Source organism: Theropithecus gelada, chromosome 16, assembly GCF_003255815.1.
Source record: "Theropithecus gelada isolate Dixy chromosome 16, Tgel_1.0, whole genome shotgun sequence".
NCBI lineage: Eukaryota > Metazoa > Chordata > Mammalia > Primates > Cercopithecidae > Theropithecus > Theropithecus gelada.
The window spans coordinates 10,278,853-10,296,519 of NC_037684.1; the positions used below are offsets into that span (position 1 = coordinate 10,278,853).

General features: G+C 49.0%; 1 protein-coding gene across 3 annotated transcripts in view; it reads left to right on the forward strand.

The window, feature by feature from the left end:
• The window catches only part of HNF1B (HNF1 homeobox B), a 60,478-nt gene that overhangs the window by 6,749 nt on the left and 36,062 nt on the right, over positions 1 to 17,667 (forward strand). For 2 of the 3 annotated variants that reach the window (XM_025362293.1, XM_025362291.1), the window contains exons 3-4: positions 4,709 to 4,895; positions 6,634 to 6,869. In XM_025362293.1, coding sequence (XP_025218078.1) covers positions 4,709 to 4,895; positions 6,634 to 6,869 — 423 coding nt within the window. Of the gene's footprint in view, positions 1 to 4,630; positions 4,896 to 6,633; positions 6,870 to 17,667 lie in introns of all 3 variants that reach the window. The other variant, XM_025362290.1, reaches the window with a different exon arrangement.

Genomic DNA, 17,667 nt, shown 5'->3' on the forward strand with positions numbered 1-17,667 from the left:
TTTCCCTCTTGCTTTTTAAAATGACTCTTGTTTTCTGTTACACACTGCTCTGAAGTGATTGTTTCAGTATTTATTGTCTCAATGTCCCTGGGCTGGTGAAAGGAAGGGTTTTAGGTGTTCATTTCATATTGTGGTGTTTGTGCTTTTGTTGGGAGCATTACATGAATACATTGGAAGAAGTAACGTGAGAGCTATTTGCTGCTTAGAGCGGGAGACCTTTCCAAGAATGGGTTGGCCCCCCATACTTGGTGACTAGCTCTTTAAGAATTTGTGTTTCTGACATGAAGCAACTCTCTGTATAGTTCCTGGAAAGCCTAAAAAAATTCTCAGGAGCCATTGTCTCCGAAGACCCAACAACCCTTGAGCCCTGCCCAATTATTTAAGTTTTATGTAGCATCTCCAGTCTGTGCTGCCTCTCTGTATTCAATGAGAATTTCTTCAGAAAGGAGAAGGAGGCAGGAAAGGCAGACTGGAAACTTCTCAAAAGACAGCGGTCCAGAAAGTTTCTCAAGAAGTTGAGGAAGGGACATTTTACAAATACAACAGCCTCGTCAAGAGAATTGTTGTTATTGTTATTTTTGTTTTATTTATTTATTTATTTATTTATTGAGATGGAGTATCGTTCTGTCGCCCAGGCTGGAGTGCAGTGGCGTGATCTCAGCTCACTGGAAGCTCCGCTTCCCGGGTTCACGCCATTCTCCTGCCTCAGCCTCCCAAGTAGCTGGGACTACAGGCGCCCGCCACCATGCTGGGCGATGTTTTTTTTTGTTTTTTTTGTTTTTGTATTTTTAGTAGAGACGGGGTTTCACCATGTTAGCCAGGATGGTCTCGATCTCCTGACCTCGTGATCCGCCCGCCTTGGCCTCCCAAAGTGCTGGGATTACAGGCGTGAGCCACTACGCCTGGCCGTTATTTTTGTTTTAAAGTCACATGAAATATAAAAGCTTAAGAAACAGTCCTTCATTCTGTAACTATTATACAGGCACCTACTATGTGCCAAACACTATGCTAAGCTGTGGAATACATAGGTTCTTTTCTCCAGGGACTTACCTGCCATCCAGTGAAGAAGTGGAGACGTTTGAGTAAATAATGACATTCACTTTTTAAGAGCTGTTATAAAGATATACACAAGGGGCAGCAGAGGAACTGCTAAATTGCCTGGAGATATCATGGAAGGCTTCCTAGAAGAGGTGACATTCAAATCATGTCTTGAAGGATGAATACAAGACATGCAAGTATAATATAAGAATCAGGAAGTAAGAGAAATAAAAGAGGGACACAAGTGAATGGGGTGAGGAGAAGGAGGAAGAGAGGGGAGAGAATACAAAATGATACATGATTACAAATTTCCTTGAAAAACTAAAAATAACAAATGGTAATATTCATGGGCCTCTCTACACACATAGAACCTCCTTGTCCAAGCTGGCCCCCAAGCCTATAAAGAGACTACTGAAGCCAACTTCTCCAAGATAATTTTCATGGGCAATGGACATTTTGTTCCCCAAACACAATTAATCTGAAGGGAAGTAGAGAAGAGTTGGTGGTGGCTAGAGGGAGCAAATGTGGGAGTCTAGTTCTTCAAAAATTGGGAGAGGCTAGAGCCAAGCCCCTGAGGTCAGTGGAACCTGAATGGTTCTGAGCACCTACAGGCAAAGCCACCTGGCTGATTTGAGGACACACTGAGTTCTGAACACTGTTCAGGCTGCTACCTCCTCAAAGGGCAGGTGAGAGACTGAGGCAGCCCCCACAATAGGGAGCAGCTGCGAGAGTGTCACACCCACCAGACACAAAGCTTCAGGAGTCGGTTTTGTCACCTCCACACAAGTCAGATCTGAAGGGTTTGCGGGTACATTGCTTGGGTTTTGTTTTTAGTGAGAGGCGATGCACAGGGTGGTAGTTAGGAGTCTGCAAGCCTGCAGGCTGGGCTCATGTCCAGGCTCCTGCCCCAAGTCCACATGACTTTGGGCAAGTCACTTAACCAGTCTGAACCTCAGTTTCTTAATCTGTAAAATAGAGATGGCCGTACTTCTCACATGGAGAGGTTGTAAGAATTAGATGAAGGAATATATTCAGAGGATTTGGCACAATACCTCACCGTAGAAATGGTTCAATACATGTTAACCGTTATTGTGCCTGTTCACATTAAATGAAAAAATCTCGCATTGCTCGCAGGCCCTTGGGATGATCCACACTGGCTTTGGCCATTGGTGACTCCACCGGTGCCACACAGGGCCTACAGGGAGGAGGGAAGACACCGTGACAGACCTCAATGAGCAGGGGACGTCTCCTCTCCCTTTGATTTCCCCTCAAGTAACTGCATTTAGAGAGCTGCTGTGAAGCCAAATACTATACAGGGGCAAAAGCACTTTGAAAAGTATAATCGGGTGGGGCACTGTGGCTCACGCCTGTAACCCCAATGCTTTGGGAGGCTGAGGTGGTGGGAAGTCTGCTTGAGGCCAGGAGTCTGAGACCAGCCTGGGCAACATAGTGAGACTCCATCTCTACAAAAATAATTTTTTTAATTAGTCCGGTGTGGTGGCTTGCACACCTGTAGTCGCAGCTACTTGGGAGGCTAAGGCGAGATGATGGCTTGAGCCCAGGAGGTCAAGGCTGCAGTGAGCTATGATCGTACTACTGCATTCCAGCCTGGGTGACAGAGCAAGACCTTGTCTGAAAAAAAGAAAAAGTCTAACCCCCAGAGGAATTTGGGCCAACATCACCATCATCCTGACTAGGGGTAGATATTCTGAAAGGCTAGTTAGTGTCCCTAAGCTTTCAGTCAGTCTCATCCCACAGCTGGGGGGACTAAGTGATGAGGGAATTAAGCTGGGGTCCTACATGATCCCACTAGCAGTGACTTCCCACTAGCCGTTTGGCAGGGACTCTCTCAGGTCTATAGTAGCATTGTTGGGCACCACTGAAAACAGAGCCCTAAGGTGGCCTAAGAATCCTCCAGGGTTCTAAATGGGCCAAATCAAAGGCCACAGTGTCACGATCAGTCCACAGCTAAACAAAGCCCAACACCACCTGCAGTTGGGATCCCAAGTCCTGGCTGGCTAGGGGCCCTAACCGTTCCTCCTGATGGACCAAAATGGACATGAGCCTTAGATAGGTGGCAAGTTCCCTGCTGCTGGAGGCATATAGACTGGAGGGCCACTCGGTGGGGGGTTGTAGAGGGGATTCAAACGTTAAGTAGTAGCCTGACTTGAACCTTGAGGATTTTTGATCCAGTTGTCCAAAAGAATGAGAAGGATAGCATGTAAATGATGGCACATTCAGAGCTTATCACAAAGGGAGGTGGTAACCTTCCACTCTCTGTGACCTGTGAGAGTAATTACAGGAACTGTGAAAGACAGACGTTAAGGCTGGGTGCAGTGGCTCACGCCTGTAATCCCTGCACTTTGGGAGGCTGAGGCGGGTGGATCACCTGAGGTCAGGAGTTCGAGACCAGCCTGCCCAACACGATGAAACCCCATCTCTATGAAAAATACAAAAAATTAGCTGGGCATGGTGCCACATACCTATAATCCTAGCTACTCAGGAGGCTGAGGCAGGAGAATCGTTTGAACCTGGGAGGCGGAGATTGCAGTGAGCCGAGATCACACCACTGCACTCCAGCCTGGGCAACAAGAGCAAAACTCTGTCTCAAAAAAAAAAAAAAAAAAAAAAGACATTAAGATCTAGAACATAGGGACCCAGAGCTAGGAAATGAATGTGTTATGTGTCTTTGCTCAGCAGAGTGCTTAGCCTCTTTGTTTATTCATCTGTAAAATGGAATTAATCACCCCAATGAGCCCTGCTGCATGCAGATGTGAAGACTAGGACAGCAAAGCTTTCTTCTTCAGTAATGTAAATATCAAATCTCATTAAACCATGTAGGCTAAGGCATCACCACTGGGCTGAGCTGCTGGCTCTCATTCATTCTAGAAAAATCTCCTGAGGGTCACAGTATTCCTGGACCCAAGGAATTAGACAGACAGGGAGCATCATTTCCAGCTAATTAAACACCACTCCCAGACGGGTCCTATGTTTATAGTCTTTGAAATTATTTGAGATCTAAAGCACATCTTCTCTTTCCAATACAGAGCTCCAGTTATATTTATTTCAAAGCATGTTTCAAAAGGTTTGGGGTTTTTTTAAAAACCTGACTTTATAATGTAGATACCTCGGATATAGGAAGAGGGAGGAGAGGTGGGGAGTGCTATCTACAGCCTCTGAATATTTGTGCAAGTATAAATTGTACCTTTGAGCAGTTCTCCCCTGGATCTGAGACTCGATTTAGCTCACCCACTTGACATCAAATACAAGAGTTCAGGATGCAGAGTGTTGCTTCATGTCTGAGGGCCAGTGAGCCAAAGGGGAAAAAAAAATAATTTTCTTAAAACAATGGCTGGCTATGTTTGAGCTCCTTCAAAGAAAGGAAAAGGGTGGCTTCGCTGGAGCAACTGAGGTGGGCAGTAAAGGCCTGTGCTGAGGCCTCCCCGTCTCCAGCTCCACATGCAGCGAGAGCAGGTTGCAAAGCTTAGTTAGAAGAGGGGAATAAATGTGTCTTCGTCCGTTGTCTGTCTGTCTGTCTGTCTGCTGAGTGAAGGCTACAGACCCTATCAAATCTACTCCTTTCTCTTTTCAGAATTCAACCAGACAGTCCAGAGTTCTGGAAATATGACAGACAAAAGCAGTCAGGATCAGCTGCTGTTTCTCTTTCCAGAGTTCAGTCAACAGAGCCAGGGGCCTGGGCAGTCCGATGATGCCTGCTCTGAGCCCACCAACAAGAAGATGCGCCGCAACCGGTTCAAATGGGGGCCCGCATCCCAGCAAATCTTGTACCAGGCCTACGACCGGCAAAAGAACCCCAGCAAGGAAGAGAGAGAGGCCTTAGTGGAGGAATGCAACAGGTAACACCACCAGAAGCTCACCTGGGCAGGTGGGCAAGCACAGGGACCCAGGATCCCTCCCCTCGGTCCTGGGATATGGAGACACTAGTTATACAGATAAGTGTGGCTAAATCAGGGCTTCTCAAAGTATGTTCCACAGAACCCCAATATCAATTCATTAGTCAGTAAGTCTGAGAACCAGCATATGGATACTTCCCCTTAGAGAGTCACAACATATATTAAAGGCTCTGAGAAGCCCTGCAGTCAAGAAAACCCGTTAGCTTTGTTGAATGTGTTGTTAACTCCGGAATCTTTGGTAGAGTACAAACAATCCCATGAATTATTATTCTAGGGAAGATACTCTGGAGAATGCTGGTGTAAAATATGATACCTGTGAAATGAAAATTTTGTGTTCGACCTCCATACAGGCCAGGATAAAACTCTCCCTTAGCCACAGACCCTAGATCTGGCCTCTACCAATTGTCAGACATGCAGTGGTCCAAAAGGAAGCTTGGCAGGAGAGTAAGAATTGGTCAGATCTGTTCAGTCTACTCTGCCCCCACTGACTCAACAGAGTTCTTTTTACATGTTAACTACCAACCAGGCACGGTGGCTCACACTTATAATCCCAGCACTTTGGGAGGCCAAGGCAGAGGATTGCTCGAGCCCAGGAGTTTGAGACCAGCCTGGGCAACATGGCGAGACCGTATCTCTATTTTAAAACAAACAAACAAACAAAGAAACAAAAACTATGTGTTATTTTATTTATTTATTTTTCATATGTGGTCTTGCTATGTTGCCCAGCAGATCTTGAACTGGGCTTAAGCAATCCTCCTGCCTTGGCCTCCCAAATAGCTGGAATTATAGGCTGTAGCCACCGGGCCCAGCTATTTTTTTTTTTAAACTATTGGAAAACCTTGGGAAATCTTTTTACTTCATTCCTGCCCTGTTCTCCCTGACTCCAGTATTGACTTTTTAAAAATTCAGCTCTTTGGTCTGGCCAAGGCCTGTGTGCGCTTTCTCTGTCTCTGGGCTGGGCTGGCCTTGGCAGTGGAAAGAATGCAGCCAGGGAAGTCAGGCTGGGAAGCAGAGAGGCCTGTACTCCCACTGAGTCCTCAGGCTGTGCTCCGTACCCCGACTAATGAGATGCCTTGCAGCACCAGTAGTGTCTAAGAATCTCTCACACCTGGGTTTGAGGTTTCACCAGCCCTGATAAAGCTAGAGACCGGCCATCTCAATGCACCCTGCTTTGGACCCCACCCTGCCTGCCTTTTGGAGGGTATAAGGCATTTTGCTTCCTGGCACTCTTTCAGGGAGTTCAAACCCCAAAAGACCAGAAATCCTCTTGAAGTGCTTTGAAGGCATTCAAGACAGAGTCAGCGAAGGGCTTTGCCTTTTGTGTGGTGGGAAGAATGGCTAAATAAGGAGGTGTCAGGAAGCCCCATCTGGACCTTCCCCTGGATTTCCTGTCCCCAGCTTGCTCTCTTCTCCTCGGGAGCCACACCAGAGCCTAAGTCCCTGACTCCCAGGGCGGCGTAGCCTGCTCTGTCCCTGCATTCAGACCCACTTCAGCCATCTTCATCATATCACTCCATGGACTGGCCTTTTCTCTGCATAGGCCTCTCCTCCTCAGCCTTCCATTCTGCCCACGGCCCATTCACACTCCCAACCAAGACTGCTGTGATTGTGTGCTTGTGGCCAAACACCAACAAGTCCCCCCGCCACCCTCACTCACCATCTCCCCTCCATCCATCCCCAGGGCAGAATGTTTGCAGCGAGGGGTGTCCCCCTCCAAAGCCCACGGCCTGGGCTCCAACTTGGTCACTGAGGTCCGTGTCTACAACTGGTTTGCAAACCGCAGGAAGGAGGAGGCATTCCGGCAGAAGCTGGCCATGGACGCCTATAGCTCCAACCAGACTCACAGCCTGAACCCTCTGCTCTCCCACGGCTCCCCCCACCACCAGCCCAGCTCCTCTCCTCCGAACAAGCTGTCAGGTAAACAAAGGTTGGGCCTCACTGCCTCAGCAACCCATCCTGGTTCTCGCCACGGATCTTACCTGGTTGAAGGGTTTTCAGAGGAGCAAATCCTTTGAGGTGATCCTAGGGCTGCTCTCTCATTGCCAGAATATTCCCCTGGAAATAATGTGTGGCTCTGATCAGTTTCCTCCAACTTCTGGCTCAGCCACTGCCCTGTGAGGCTCACTTAGCCTCCAGGGAACCCTTTACCCTATTTGTCTCCTTCCCTCTTCTTCTCCCTGTGTGGCTGCTGACTCAGCGGTCATTCTACACTGAGGAGGCTGCCTTATGGGTGGACCAGGTCCCAATCTCAGGCAGAGGGGTCGTGATGGCGTGGCATCCCTCGCAGTGTTGGAGGATGGCACTCCGGCCACCTCCTCCATCCCTGGCCATATCCTGCCCCTCGCTCGGTCCGGCTGCCTCAGGAGAAGCCCAGTGGCCTTTGGGGACAGCCACTCTGTTGGTGGCCTCTGCTTGTTGGCTTCCGTGTGTCATCAGGGTTGGTGGGGGTCAGTCACTTGAAATCTTTGCAGTGATGAGTTGGGCCAAACTGACTGAGTACCTGCTCCATCGTGCTTGATTGAGTGCTCCTTTGTGTGGGCCCTGGCCTGGATTAGAATGCCTCTGCTGTGGGCTTTCGGTTTGTCAGGATGGAATCGTACAGCCTCTTTGGGAAAAAGCACACCTATATGCTGAGCTCTGTGTTAGGCACAGGCTGGGATGGAGCACTTCTTCTGGCCCTTCATTCTTCCGGCAAAGCTGGCTTCCTAGAATTGACGTGTTCACCAGGGTCTGTGCGGTGCCCATGAGGACAAAGTGTAGCAGCCTCCTGCCTGCTCCAAGAAAAGGGCTTGCGAAAGGAAAGCCAAACACTTGTTTCTAACTCGGGGGTGATTCTGAAACCTGTTGCTCCCCTCACCTGTTGGTTGCCCTTCTGATGAGAAAGGCCTGAGGGCTGGGAGCTAACCCAAGTGTTCAGGGGACCAAAGCCACCAAGACAGGCTCAGAGCCATCAGCTGGGTGGTATACAAGCATTTGTTCCATGCCTGCTGTGCCCTCCCATAGCACAGCCTCTTCCAGGGCCTCTGGGAGCCTGACAGTGTCCAGCATGAAGCTGGGGCCAGTGCCGGGGGTTTCTCTAGGTCCCTCTCCCATAGAGGAGAGAGGCTCAGCCACACAGGAAGATAGTCTTAGTTACTTAAGAGGCAGAGAAGCCCCCAGGCAAAGACTGGCCTGATTGCAGAGTAACTTCACCCCTTTAGGGAAATTCAAAGCAGGGTTCTGAGGGTTGTGGCAAATGGCACGTGGCTGGCACTGAGCAGGACCAGAGCGCTTGGCCGCCACAGCGATCCACGGAGTTGAAGCTGGGAGCTGCGGGGGGCATGGTTGGGGCAAGGGGCATTATTGAGAAGACAATGGCCATTGTGCTGGGACCTGTGATCTCCACACCAAAGTCAGGGAGCCTGGAAGCCAAACAAAGGCCCAGCAGCCTTCTGACAAGCTGGGGCTGTGCTGAGGTCACCACGGGGTCGTTGGTTGAGGCATCCTGTGTGCTGACAGGAGACCCAGAGAGCTGGGGCTGGATGGACGGGGAGCAGGTGCTGGAAACCCAGCAGGGTGGGCAGAAAACACAGCCTGTGTACTCCTCTGACTAGAGTCTAGGAAGGGCACGTCCCACGGGAAGTGGATTCTCTGGGGTAGCCCAGAAGTCTGGATCTTTCTAAAAATCATGTAATATTAGAATTTGGAGGGAATTGGAAGAAAGGAACTGAGGCCCAGAAAGAGGCAGTGATTTGCCAAAGTGACACAGAGCAATGGTAGCAAAACAAAGACTAGGGCTCAGGCCTGCTGGTTCCCACTCCGTGCTTTCCCACAGCACAACGACGTGTTGAGTGCTTACCAAGTCCTGGGAATACGCTAGTGATGTACGAGCTGCGCGTCCTGCCCTCTGGGAGCTTACTGTCTGGTAGGAAAGATATCGGGTCATCGGGTCAGTGTCAAGTCCCCAGAACCAGCTACAGATCGAGGTTTCATTTGGGGGCTTTGTGGATCTTTCTGCAGTGTGATAGATCCTATTACTGTTTCTGGAGCAACAGTTACGGGACACTGAATATTCTCGGTGACTGCTTTTCTTCTGTCTTTTTTTTTTTTTTGGAGAGACTGGGTCTCCCTCTGTCACCCGAACTAGAGTGCAGTGGTGCAGTCTTGCCTCACTACAGCCTCAAACTCCTGGTCTCAAGCAGTCCTCCTGCCTTAGCCTCCCAAAGTGCTGGGATTACAGTTGTGAGATTGTACCCAGCCCTTCTGCCTTAATTTTCACTCGGGGCTCCTCAACATGGTCCTTGTCCCAAGCCCAGGGACTGGCTTCTCTTTCTCTGAGTGTAGTTATGTATCTGGGTTCTAACCAGTGAGGTTATAACTGTGGCTGATTCACATAACTTCTCTGAGTCTGAGTTTCCTGCCTACAAAATGGAGAAATAGGACCTTCCAGACAGGGTGCGTGTGAGGATGAAGGGAGTGAATGTAAAAAGACACCTTTCTCAGTAACCTATACTACCCTCATTATGACTCTTAACATTAGAGAGGGCTAAACAAGGGCAGTGGGAAGACTGGCAGGCAGCAGAAATCATTTTCTTTTTGATCTCACACACCAGGGCATTCCCCCTGAGAGGCAGTGAGATGTGTCCTGGCCCTGGGACTAGAAACAAAGGTGGCTGCTGTGCTGGTGCCTGGGATGCAGGATGCTGGGGTCAAAGACTAGTGTCTCCATCTCAGGCTGCCAGGATGGCATGTGTGCCATGACAGGGCTCCTGAGTAATGCAAGCAGGCAGACAGCAGGCTGCAGCCCAGCACTCAGGGGTGGCTTCTGTCTGTAGAGCCACATGGCACTCTTCCCATCTCAGTGCCCACAGCCAAGGTATGGTCACTAACCAAGCCAGAAATATAACTGCATGCAGAATACAAAAAAACAAAAAAACAAAAACCAACCAAACAAACAAAAAAACACTCTGTGGGCTGGGTGTGGTGGCTCACACCTGAAATCCCAGAACTTTGGGAGGCCAAGGCGGGCAGATCACTTGAGGTCAGCAGTTTGAAACCAGTCTGACCAACATGGTGAAACCCATCTCTATTAAAAACACAAAAATCAGCCGGGTGTGGTGGCAGGCACCAGTGACTCCGGAGGCTGAGGCAGGAGAATCGCTTGAACCCGGGAGGCGGGAGGCGGAGGTTGCAGTGAGCCGAGATGGGCCACTCCACTCCACTCCACTCCAACCTGGGTGACAGAGCAAGACTCTGTCTGGAAAAAAAAAAAAAAAAAAAAAGATCTCCATGTTGCTGAGCAGAGCTCAACATCCATGGTCAGCACTAGCAACCCCAAAGACTGAGCTGGGGGAAACAAGGCCCCAGTTCCCCCACACCCACTCTCCACACTCTCCCCTCTCCAAACACCGCACCTGAGCCAGGAGGGCTGGCAGCACCTTGGAGACGAGGCTTCCCCAGAACCCTCTTCCTAGAGAGGAAGAGCACCCTTTCTCTAACAGCACCTTCCCTCCCAGCCCTGCTTACCATGCTGTGGCCCACTTGCCCACGATGACCATGGTGTGACCCTAGTCCTGGAATGTCCGGCACAATAGGGGTGGCAGGAGGAGCACTCTGCCTCTGTCAGCGGCTGATTGGTTACAAGATGCCCTACAAACACATTGTCAGCAGAATCAGCTGTTTCCAGCGTTGCCCCTCCTCGGCTTTACAATCACACACCAGCATGCAGCCAAGGGTTGTCATGGCTTTGTCTCCCTTATGCATGCTTAATTGACAATTAAGCTGGGGCTTTGAACCAGCCTGGCTGCCGCTGCTGGGCCTTCATCTTTCCAGGGAGTGTCACAGGGGCACCCTTTGTTTGCTCTTCTTGGGGGCCTGAAGTTACTGTAGCAGGCTGCAGGCAGCCATTTATCTTCAGCCTGGAAGGCCTTTATCTGCCCCCACCCCCTATTCCAGCTCTTGGCCAGCAGGAGCTGTCCCTGGTTATAGGCCCCATGACAGCCCATTCTGAGGCCATTGAGCAAGTCCGGAGTGATGGCCTCTACCTCCCTTCTGGAGATGAATCAAGAGAAAGGCCCCCAAAAGGTCAGAGGGCAGGGCGGCAGCAAGGAGAGGGACTGGTTGGAGCCTGGTGCTTGTATTGATTGGCTCGAGGAGGAGGAGGAGGAAGTTGGCGCGGGATGGAAACTCTGCTAGCCTTGGCCCAAGCTGTGGTATCTGCTGTGTGATCTGTGGCGACCTTGCTCCCCGTACCTTTTGCTCTAGTCAGCAGCAAGCTCACTTGGCCACCACCTTGAGGAGGCGAGGAGGGGTAAAAGGTCTTCATCAGCATCCGCTCTCCCATGCGTGATGTGCTCACTCTTGTGTCACGTTTTGAGAGGGAAGTGGGGACTTATTCTCCTGGAAAGAAAGTGAGGCACAAAGAAGAGAAGAGGCCCCTCCAGGAGGACTTTCATGGGTCCCGAACCATAGCCCCTTTACCAAAGAGGAGACATTTACTTCTGTGGCTGCTGCTCCTCCCTCTCGCTGAACTCTATTCCTCCCTCTCCAAGCCCAGTGGACTTGACTTCCCTGATGTGGCTTAGAGCTTGAAAAACAGAGAATCCTGCCTCCTGCCCCTCCCTCATCCCCCTTCACAGTCCCTCCCAGGTTACCTGTGGGAATCTAACCCTGGGTCTCAGACAAGCCAAACTCTGGGCCAGGGTACCTATGTGAAGTGCTGTTGCTTTTCCCGGCACTGAATTCTGCAGGACCCGAGGAAATCTCCAAAGTTTTCAGTGGCAAGGTAGTGACTCAACGAGAGGAATTCTAATGGCCAGTGTTGATGGAGCACTTACTTCCTTGGTCCCAGGCCCTGGGCCGAGTTCCTCCGTGCATCAGCTTATGTGACCCTCACAACAACCCTGCGGAGTAGGAGCCATCTGTAGTGTCATCTTCATTTTACAATCAAGGGAAGTGAACTATTTAGAATGGAAGGAATGTGCCCAACTTCATATTCTTAGTAAGTGGTAGGGAGAGGTTTTGAGCTGTTGCACACTGTCTATCTCTTTTTGCTTTATGCAGATGCTAAAACTTTTCAGGCACAAAATCCAACACACAGAGAGAGAGAGAAACACACACACACGCGCGCACACGCACACATACACACACACACACACAGACAGCCCCCAGCAGTTCCTTTTCCCACATTCCTACTGTTCCCCTCTGAATGACACCGAGGCTTTGGGAGATCACGGCCAAAGAGGTGGGGTAAGGGTGTGAGTCTCCCATTCTGGCTAGTTTACTGCTTCCTCCCCAACCACTGCCCCTGACCAAGGTGGATTCTGTGCCCTGCCCAGGCAAGAAATCAAAGCCCCCTGTTTCACGACCCCATCCCCATCTGTGTGGGGATTTGAACTGCCCTTGCAGTCGGCACCGTCTGGGCTACTAAATGCCTTAACAACTTAATGGGGCTTCTGAGACAGTGCAAGCACCTCAGCTCACCTCTGGGAGCTCCGCCCACTCCCTGGGCAGCAGACAGTGGGAGGGGTTTATGAGGGCAGTTGTAAAAATATTCATCTCAGCAGCAAAGTTCCTCATGGTAAATAAGGCCCATTGTCCCTAAGTAGCAGATTATTTCAGTTCAGAAGAGAGACAAATCTTGCCTTGAAATGTCTGCTATTGTAGGAAGCACATTCTTACTGACTTGAGGTTTAGTAAGTGGTGGACATGGGCGGCTCCAGTGTTCTCCGTCTTAGGGACTTTATCTGAGTGCCATTTTATCTCTTGAATTTGAAGATCATTTTATCTTGTGGGTACCACCCCATCGGCTGCCACTAGATTGGGGAAGACAATCAGGATATTAATGAGATTAAGAGGCGTAACCTTCAGGGTATTCTGCTGTCAGCCTCCCCCTGATAGGGAACCAGCCCTGGTCTGCATACAAAGAAACCAGGCTGCTGGGCTGGTGGGGCTCCAAGCCTTTGCACAAAGGGGCCAGGAGATACTGTAGTCCTATCACCTAAGGGTCATGCCTAATCCCCCCTGAAGGATCCTTAGACGATTCAAGGACTCCTTGCCGCCTCCAGTCAGCTCTGAGGAGGAAGGAAGCTGCCTGCAAGCACACAGCTCTGGCCTGCAGCTCATGGTAGAAGTGCTCTTGGAAACTGTTGAAGGTTTGATGGGAAGTGACAGGAACTTGGAGAGAATTAAGCACCACAGTGCAGAGAGAGGCAGAGATCTGTGCAAGGGCCTTTGAAGCTACCTGCTTAATGGAATGGAACAAGATCTGGCCTTATGCCTCTACCTGTTTTTTAGGGGGACGTACAAACACAAATGAAGAGGAGAGAGAGAAATATACATGCATATATATGTATTTTATACACACACACACACACACAGAGAAACTACGTATATAAAAGGAATTCAGCCCACATATAAAGTCAGATCAATCAGTCAATCATGGTTATTATCCTAGCTATTCATAAATACTCTAGAACAGGGATTGACAAACCTTTTCTGTAAAGAGCCAGATAGTAAATATTATTTTAAACTATTCAGTTGTAATTACTCAACTGTGCCTTGGTAGCACCATAGATATGGAAGTGAGTGAACATCGCTGTCTTCCAAGCAAACTTTATGGGGACTGAAATTTAAGTTTCATATAATTTTCCCATAGCATCCTATAGTCTTTAATGGATTGTTTCTCAACTATTTAAAAATGTGAAACCCATTCGTAGCTGGTGGGTCGTACAAAGACAGGCTGCTTTGGTCAACAGACCAGTTTGCTGACCCCGCCGTAGGACAATAGTTCTCAAACGTGGCCACAGTTTAGAGTCACCTGAGGGAGTATCTAAAAATCCCAGTATCCAAGCTGCATCCTGGACCTGTCAGAACGGCTGGGGAGTGGGCCTACACATCAGTAGTTAGAATTTTCTAAGTGATAGCAATGTGCAGCTAAATTTGAGAACCAATTCTCAGGTTCTCAGATTTAGCTTCTCAAATGTTAAAGTGCACGCTAATTCTCTGGGGCGGGGGATGTTAAGATACAGATTCTCATTCTGTAGGCCTGGGGTGAGGCCCAAGTTTCTGCATTTTCAACAGGTTCCCAGGTGCTGTTGAAGAGGATGGTCTGGGACACACTTTGAGTACCGGGGGTGGATTAGCAACTCATTCCCCTTTGCCTCCCCAACCTGTGTAATTTGCCTCACCATCCCCAGCCTTGACATCTAATATGGGGAAATGCTCTTTTAAATCCAGCCGGCACAGCCACAAAATTACAGGCTATGGAGCCACACCCAAATTCCAACCTTAACTTGGCCACTTACTGCTGTGTGACCCTGGGCAAGTCTCTGGAATCTCTGTGCTTGCCTCTTGAGGTGTGGAGACATCCAATCATGCAGATGCTGGAAGAATTAAATGAGATAATATATATGTAAAACACTCCAGACGTAACAGGCTCTCATAAATAGTAGCTGTTACCATTCCTTGCAGAGGCCTGTGGGTTCTTTGTTTTTTGGTTTTTTAGTTTTTTCCCTCTTTCCTTGTCCTTCTTGGAGGTTTCATCCAATCTTGATTTTTAAAGAATTTGGGTATCTCCAACTAGATATTCATCTTGGTGTTTGCAGCAAACTTAGGCTGGCTTCTTGTAGCACATTGGGCATGAGGCAGTCTCCCGCTCTTCCTAGGACTTCTCTGTGACATCCACAAGGCATATTGAGTGTCGTAAGTCATTTAGTACAAATTCAGGAAACAGTTGAGGGGAAGCTGGGAAGACCATGGATTGGTGGGGGCCGAGGGCAGGGTCATGACCATGTAGCAGGAGGTCAAGTTCATGATGTTTATGGAGTCGAGATGACCATGAATTTCCTGTAACTAATAGGGCATTTTTCTTTTTCTTTCTTTCTTTTTTTTTTTTTTTTTTGAGAGACGGAGTCTCACTGTGTTGCCCAGGCTGGAGTGCAGTGGCACGATCTTGGCACACTGCAAGCTCCGCCTCCTGGGTTCATGCCATTCTCCTGCCTCAGCCTCCTGAGTAGCTGGGACTACAGGCGCCCACCACCACGCTAATTTTTTGTATTTTTTTTTTTTTAAGTAGAGATGGGGTTTCACCATGTTAGCCAGGATAGTTGCGATCTCCTGACCTCGTGATCCACCCGCCTTAGCCTCCCAAAGTGCTGGGATTACAGGCATGAGCCATCATGCCCAGCCATTTTTCTTTTTTAATTAAAGGAGGTGTGAGTACCCCTATCCCTCTCATGTGTATTGCTTGTTAGTAATTAGCCTGGGAACCTATCAGGTAGAGGGGGTGTGGGATGTTCCCAGTGGAGGCTGCATCTGGGAAGCTTAATGGCCTCTGTTCTTAGAAGGGAACTTCCCCCAAACTTCAGGCGAAGGAGCATTAAGAAGGAGAGGGTGCACACAGCCCCACAGTTAGCAAAGGGAAACCTCAGAAGCTCCTACGGGCTGATTTTCTGGAAACCACTCGCCTCAACCTGTGAGCATGCATCTGCTTCAGGTACCTTCCCGTTACCCTACACTCTAACTTCAACAACCTCCGCAATAGCACACTTGTGTGAGTTCAGCCACTGAGGAATCAACTGGCAAGTGGGGGGACTCGATGCCTCCAATGCTTTTGAGAAGTCAATAGTCAGTTTTCTCAGGACTTGTACTCTGCATGTTCTTCCTAAGTTGGAGAAACACTGTGCAGATGGTCTTTAGCATGTAGACTTTCCCAAGGAAAGTCTACCTGAGCCAAGGTGAGCTGGTTATGGCCAGTGCCTTCTCAGGACTGGATTCAGATGTGTGTGTCTGGGTAGCCAAGCATAGCACCCAAATCAGGCTTGGCTTGGGTTGTGGTTCTGTCACTATCTGGCAGTGTGGCCTCAAGTTATTAGCCTCTTTGTCCCAATACCTATCCCCTTAGGGGTGCTGTGAGGCTTAAATATGATCAGACACGCCCAGTGCCAAGAACAGTGCCTGGCAAGGAAGGTTAGCTGCCATTACAGTATTATTGAATTGACTCAGAAACTTGAGGGTGTTGAGAGAACGGAAGAGCTTGGGTTCTCTCTGGGTTCTTGACAAGGGTTTTGCCTTGCAGTTTCACCCTGGAAGGATTGATTTCCCTTTCCATAAACCCTGCTTGTCATTTGAAACATCAGAAACAATGAACCTAAGTATTGGCAAGATCAGTGGTTCTCAAATCTTTCTCCAGACCACATAAAAATCATCCAGGGAGCTCATTAAAAATAGACATGGCTCCCTCCACCCACCCACACCTTTAGAATCAGAATTGAGAAATGAGGGGTTTACAGGCATAAGAGCTTTTGACAAAAGCCCTAAGAGATTTGCCTAGAGTCCCAGCTACTTGGGAGGCTGAGGCAGGAGGATCACTTGAGCCCAGGAGTTTGAGGGTGGAGTGAGCTATGGCAGTTGGAGTGTAGACAACAAGGAGAACAGGCTACTTATTTCTATCTCCATTCATAAAACACCTTGAGATAAATTAAGCACTTTGTGCCCATTGGTGCCACTACACTACAGCCCGGGTGACAGAGTGAGACCCTGTCTCTAAAAAAAAAAAAAAGAGAGATTTGGATGCATAGTCAGGGTTGACATTACTAGGCCCGATGGAGCAGGAGAGTTCTGAAGGGGTTGAAGGTAATCCTCATGGCCCCTTGCAGAAATGGGAAAGGAGAAGCAGCCGGGGTGAGAGGCTTGGACTAGGATTCAGGAGATCAGAGCCACCAGTGAGCAAGGGTGACCTTGGGTGAATCATTTAACTTCCTGGGAATTCTGGCAAATGAGGGTGTGGGATGAGGGCCTTTCCACTCTGACAGGCTATTATTTGGAGACTGCGTGTTGCATCCAGTCTTGGGGCCCAGGACTCCGCAGCTTGAAGTGCAGAGGGAGGCTTGCCATTGTGGTATTTTATTGTGAAACTCATCATCTGTCTCTCTCTCCTTCTCTCCCTCACTCCCTCGCTCCTTCCCCGTTTCAGGAACTGTGTGCTGTTAGAAGCCTTCCACCTTTATTAGGGATCATTAGAGCTTTACAACACCAGCAGATTGGGTGGGGCCAGTCACAATAAACAGATTTATAATGGGTATAAACGAGACACCTATAACTGCTGGAGGTTAACACTTTCAGGGCCTCTGAATAGCAGCTGGCATGCCCATGCCTTCTGGCCCTGTCCACTGCAGGGTGCTTCTTCCTGCTTGGCACCCATTGGACTGGGTTGGCAGTGAAGCCTAAGTGAGTTCTTGTTCAGCAAGGGTGGAAAACACTTAAACAACATCACCTATTTGTGTAACATCAGTTTGCACGATGGGCACACAAGTGCTTAATTTCTCTCAAGGTGTTTTGTGGATAGAGACAGAAATGAGCGGCCTTTCTTCCTCGTTGTCTACAACCCTACAGCCAGGGGAACTAGAGGCTTTGCATCCCTACTTGTAAACTTCAATCTCACCATGAAGAAGAAGGTCCCTGAAGTCTCTGAATGCCTTGCTCTCTACGTATGTATTCTGAATGGTAGCATTGTGGGCTGTACCAACATCTAAGCCTGAGTTGGATTTCTTCACCATTGTGTCTCCAGCCCATAGCCCTGTGCCTGGCACACGGTAGACACTCCATATATTTGTGAAATAAAGATATCTATTATAGAGGGCTTCCTGTCAAAGCATATGCAGGAAGCCCCTGTTTTATAAATTTGGTATTCAGTTTAAGAATTAAACTGAGCATAGGATTAGTTATGTTTTATATA